Source organism: Vombatus ursinus, unplaced genomic scaffold, assembly GCF_900497805.2.
Source record: "Vombatus ursinus unplaced genomic scaffold, bare-nosed wombat genome assembly UNPS02009062.1, whole genome shotgun sequence".
In the NCBI taxonomy this organism is placed as follows: domain Eukaryota; kingdom Metazoa; phylum Chordata; class Mammalia; order Diprotodontia; family Vombatidae; genus Vombatus; species Vombatus ursinus.
In genome coordinates this window covers 5,728,783-5,734,651 of record NW_020948840.1, presented here as the reverse complement: position 1 = coordinate 5,734,651, position 5,869 = coordinate 5,728,783, and the positions used below count along the sequence as shown (strand labels likewise).

At 37.2% G+C, this 5,869-nt stretch overlaps 1 protein-coding gene across 1 annotated transcript in view; it reads left to right on the top strand.

The window, feature by feature from the left end:
- The window catches only part of HSD17B2 (hydroxysteroid 17-beta dehydrogenase 2), a 74,143-nt gene extending 69,729 nt beyond the window's left edge, over positions 1 to 4,414 (top strand). The window contains exon 5 of the mRNA XM_027850540.1: positions 3,979 to 4,414. Within this exon, the coding sequence (XP_027706341.1) occupies positions 3,979 to 4,310 (332 nt within the window). The 3' untranslated portion in view covers positions 4,311 to 4,414. The remainder of the gene's footprint in view (positions 1 to 3,978) is intronic.
- Positions 4,415 to 5,869: the final 1,455 nt, after the last annotated feature.

Below are 5,869 nucleotides of genomic sequence, written 5' to 3'. Positions count from 1 at the left end.
TATCTATCTATCTATCTATCTATCTATCTATCTATCTATCTATCTATATCTATCTATCTATTTTTCCCTCCAACTACCCTAATACTAACAAAGGTCTCATGAGTTACAAATATCATCTTTCCATGTAGGAGTGTAAGCAGTTCAACTTTAATAAGTCCCTTATGATATCTCTTTCCTGTTTACCTTTTCATGCTTCTCTTGAGTCTTGTAAAGAGTGTAACCTTGTTAAGTCCCTTATGATTTCCCTTTCCTGTTTATCTTTTTATGCTTCTCTTGAGTCTTGTATTTGACAGTCATATTTTCTATTCAACTCTGGTCTTTTCATCAGGAATGCTTTAAAGTCTTCTATTTTATTGAATGTCTATTTTTTCTCCTGAAGGGATTATACTCAGTTTTGCTAGGTAGGTGATTCTTGGTTGTAATACTCCTTTGCCCCCCAGAATATCATATTCCAAGCCTTCCAGTCCTTTAATGTAGTAGCTGCTAAATCTTATATTATCCTGACTGTGACTCCACAATACCTGAATTGTTTCTTTCTGGCTGCTTGCAATATTTTCTCCTCGACTGGGTGCTCTGGAATTTTGCTATAACTTTCTTGTGAGTTTTCATTTTGGGATCTCTTTCAGGAGGTGATCGGTGGATTCTTTCCATTTCTATTTAACTCTCTGGTTCCAGAATATCAGGACAATCTTCTTTGATAATTTCTTGAAATATGATGTCTAAGCTCTTTTTTTGACCATGGCTTTCAGGCAGTCCAATAATTTTTAAATTGTCTCTCCCAGATCTGTTTTTCAAGTCAGTTGTTTTTCCAATGAGTTATTTGACATTGTCTGCTGTTTTTCATTCTTTTGGTTTTGTTTTATTGTTTCTTAATGTCTCATAAAGTCCTTAGTTTCCACTTGCTCAATTCTAATTTTTAAGTAATTATTTTCTTCAGTGAGCTTTTGTACCTCCTTTTCCATTTGGCCAATTTTGCTTTTTTAGGCATTCCTATCTTCATTGGATTTTTGTACTTCTTTTACTATTTGCCCTATTCTGTTTTTTAAGGCATTATTTTATTCAGTATTTTTTGTGCTTCCTTTACCAAGCTGTTGATTATATTTTTTATTTTTATTTTTTTGCATTACTCTTATTTCTCTTCCCAATTTTTACTCTACCTTTCTTACTTGATTTTTAAAATCCTTTTTGGTCTCTTCCATGTCCTGAATTCTTATTTTTCTTTGAGGCTTTGGATGTAGGGGTTTTGACTATGTTTTCTTCTGAATGTGTTTTGCTTTTCCTTGTCACCATAGTAACTTCTTATAGTCAGATTTTTTTCTTTTGTTTGATCATTTTCCCAGCCTATTTCTTGACTTTTACCTCTTCGCTAAAGTGGGGCTCTGCTTCCAGGGTGGAGAGTGCACTTTTCCAAGCTTCAGGGGTTTTGTGCAATTGTTTTCAGAGATACTTCTAGCGACCTATAAGTTTTCAGTTCTTCCAAGGTGGTATGATCTAAGGAAACGTGTTTACTCCTCTCCTGGCCTGTGCTCTAATCTGTGAGTGACCACAAGAACTCTTTTCTGCCCTGGAACTGTCAGGAGGGTCCCTGATCCACTGTGGCCATAAGCTCTGGTGTGCTAGTATTCCTCCTCACCCTGGGACTGCTACCTAGGACTAAGACCCAGATCCAAGTATGGGCAAAGCAACAGAGTGTTCTCTCCATTGCTACCAAATAGCCTCCTGTAATCTTCTTCTGACCATTTGTTTGACCCTCTTACATCTCTGGGCTGAGACCTCTGGAAGCAGCTGCTATGGCTGTTGATTCAGTCACTCCCAGGGCCTGCTCCTGGCATGGCCTGGGCTGGACTGTGCTGCACTCTCACCCTGGTGAGACAGACCTTTCCTCTTGATCTTCTAAGTTGTCTTTGGCTGGAAAATTATTTCACCCCATACTTTTCTGTATTCTAATGCTCCAGATTTTGTTTTGAGGCATTATTTAAAGATGTTCAGAGGAGTTTTGGGGAGAGCTCAGGTGAGACCCTGCCTTTTCTCTGCCATCTTGGCTCCACCCTCACCCCTACTCTAGTTACCTTTGCCAAAAAAACCCAAAAAAGGGTCATGAAGAGTTGGATACAATTGAAAATGATTAAATTATAACAACTGGGTGAGAAATAAAGAGGCTGATCAGTGGAACAGATTCTATACACAATATATAGAAGAAAACTAAAACAGTAGCCTGGTGTTTGATAAACCCGAAGATCCCAGCTATTAGGATGAGAACTCACTATCTGACAAAAACTGTTGGAAAAACTGGAAAGCAGTCTTACAGAAATGAGGTATAGACCAACATTTCCCACTGTATACTATGGCAATTCCAAATCTATACATGATTTAGATACAAAGGAACATCATAAACAAATTAGAGGAACAATGAAGAAATTACTTGTTAGATCTATGGATAGATGAAGAGTTCATGACCAAACAAGAGAAAGAGATGTTTATAGGAGGTAAAATGAATAATTTTGATTATATAAAAATAAAAAAGTTTTTGCACAAATTAGCTAAAATTAGGGAAAAAACCCGGAAAATTGGGAAAAAAATCTTTGCAACAAGTTTATTTGATAAAGGTTTTCTTTCTAAGGTATATGACAAACTGATTCAAATTTATAAGAGCCACTCCCCTATTAATAAGTGTTAAAGGATATATATATATATATATCATTTATATATATATGTAGTTTTCAGAGAAAGAAACCTAAGCTATCAATCACTATGAAAAAAAATGTTCTAAATCACTAATAATTAGAGAAATGCAAATTAAAATAACTCTGAGGTACCACCTCATAGACATTGGCAAAGAGGACAAAAAAGGAAAATGATGAATATTGGAAGGCTATGGGAAATCACTTTCATTAATGTACTAAATAAATGCACTAGTAAAGCTGTAAACTCCAGTCATTCTATAAAGTAACTTAGAGCTATTACACAGTGCATGCCCTTTGACCCAACAGTACTGTTACTGGGTCTATATCCCAATTAGATTAAAGAAAGAGGACCCATATGTACAAAAATACTCATAGCAGCTCTTTTTATGGTGGCAAAGAATTGGAAACTGAAGGAGGACTCATCAATTGGTGAATGACTGAACAAGTTATGGTATACATATGTGATAGAAGGTTGCTGTTCTATTAGAAATGATGAAAAGAATGGTTTTAGAAAAACTCAGGAAGATTTGTATGAACTAATGCAAAGTGAAATGAACAGAACCAGGAGAATGTTTCTATCAGAGAGTCAAAAATGAAGCCCACAATACTCTTGAGTATGGCCCAAACCAGATTAAAATATAATTGGAAAATATTTAATAAAATAAAAATGCAACAAAACATAGATAATATCACATTTTAAAACAGTCAATATGCAGTCCACAGGGATCCTTATGTATGGATGCACACACACACACACATATATACATACACATGGTGAGGAGACATAACTAATGTGTTTTGGTTGACTACATATTCATAATGACTTTTGGGTTTTTTGCTTTCTTAATAGGTGGGGGAGGGGGAAGTGAGAAGGAGAAAATTTAGACCTGAAAATAAAATTGAGTTAGAAAAAGAAATTAAAAAAGAAAAAAGGCTAGATTTGGATTTGAAGTTTCAAATCCTTGCTCTGCTACTTATTAGTTGCATGACCTTGGAAAGTCACTTACCCTCTCTGGGCCTCCATTTCCTCATCTACAAAATGAGGGGTTGGACTAATTACATATATATATCCAGTTCTAAATCTATGATCCAATGAGCAAATTACATCTCTGCACTTTTAAGAGGTTGTCAGGATATCACAGTAGGGATCTAATCTTTCTTGGAGATTTTACTAGCCTTTCCAATAGAATCACATAGGGACCTGGACTGACACATTTACTCAGTCATTTTTCCAGCTGCCATCCCATTCATTATTCCTGTCCCTAGTCTTAACATCTCTTTTCTGTTTCCACAGACATAGGAGGCACAAGCGAAATGTGGGTGAAGCAAGAGAAGGATATCCTAGAGAATTTGTCCCCTGATGTGCTAGAAGATTATGGCCGTGACTACCTCCGGTCTTCAACTTGGCGGTTATACCAGAACTTTAGCAAGAGTCCCACAGACTTTTCCCCCTTATTCACAGACATACTGCATGGCATCCTGTGCAAGAACCCATCTGCCTTGTATACAGCAGGGGTATTTTCCTACCTCTGGATCTGTTTATTTTCCTATTTTCCTGTTTCAGTCTTTGATTATATTGCCCATAAAATTTTCCTCTCCAACCCTCTGCCCAAGGCTTTAACGTGACCCATAAAAGCTGATCTTTGTTCAGAAGGTTATAAGACGCTCCTAGAAATTGTCTTATGGAAACAAAGCTTTTGGCTTCCCATTAAAGTGACTTCTATACTAGCTGTCTGTTTGTCTTTGTGAATGTAGTCGGGAAAGCAGACCTCAGTGGTAGAAGGTGGCACCAGGTGGCAAGAAAGAGGAGGAAAAAAAAGGAAGAGGAGGGAACTATGCTAACATAAGGATGGTGCAGAGATGGGGAGAGGAAGGATGAGAGAGAGACAGCGAGAGAGAGAGAGAGAAGGGGAGGAGGAGGAAGAGGAAAAGGAGAATGAAGAGTAGGTTTAGGGAGATAGTGATGAGGAGGGTGATTATGGTGCTGAGAGAAGATGAGAAAGGGAAAGGAAGAAGATGAGGATGCTAAGTAGAGGAATGGAAAGGGGGTGGTGGGAGAAAGAGGAGAATGAGAAGGAATGTGGCATAGTAGAAAGAGCCCTTGAGTGAGAGTTGGAGTACCTGATCTTGAACCCTAGCTTTTCCATTTATTACTTTTGCGATGTTAGCCAAGTCAACTAACCTCACGTGAATTTCTTCATCTGTAAAATGATGGGGCTGGACTTGAAGATTCCTTCAAATTTTCATGCTATGGTTAAGAGGAAGGTAAAGATATGGGACTGATAGGATTTGGAGGAAGATGCAGAGAGGATGGGTCAATCCTTTCTCAGTTCCTTTGCAAGTATTCCCTGCTTAAAAGAGTGAATTTCTTCTTGAAGGGGGGTTCCTATGTTGTTTCTCGGTCTTCTTTCTCATCACCTCTCCATAACCAGGGAATCAAGAGTACTTACAGTAATGATCCAAGATTTCTTACATAGGAGACAGCTCCTACTGGTTGATTGTTAAATTTCCAGTGTGAATTTCTTTTCACTGCAGATTTAACAACCAATTTAAGAGCCAGCAGGAAATGGTTATTTTATTCCATAAATTAAAAAAAAAGAAGTAAATCATCTTAACTGAGGGGAAGAACTCGGACTCTAGTCACATCTGGTATTTTGCAGAGTATTTTGCAAATATCCTGAAGTCATGAAGATGGTGTATTTATATAAAAGTGTCAATATACAATATAATACATTTAACATTTAATAAACTTCTAAAATTTTTTCCCAGAGTTAACATTTATGTCTCAGAAATTGGCCAGTGCTACAAATCAGGCTTGATTTATTGTTTTCTTGGTTGTTCAAACTTAAGAAAGCAAAGGAAAATGGTAATAATGCAGATTAAATTTAAACACGTCCTTTATTATTATTTTTTTCTCAGACAGCAGATTCTTAAGCATTTATCAACACATCCCTGCCTACCTGATTGGAGTAGAGAATAGGCATCAAAGAGCCCCTCCCAGAACCATCATTTAAGGAGTGGGTCCAGGGCTTGCATCCCATAATCTCCCACCTGGCTCAAGGGTTTCTTCCTACCACTTCCCCATTAGATTATGAACTCTTTGAAGTCAGGGAATATCTTTTGTTTTTCTTTGTATTCCCACTGCTTAGCACAGTGCCTATCACATAGTAGGTGCTTAATAAATG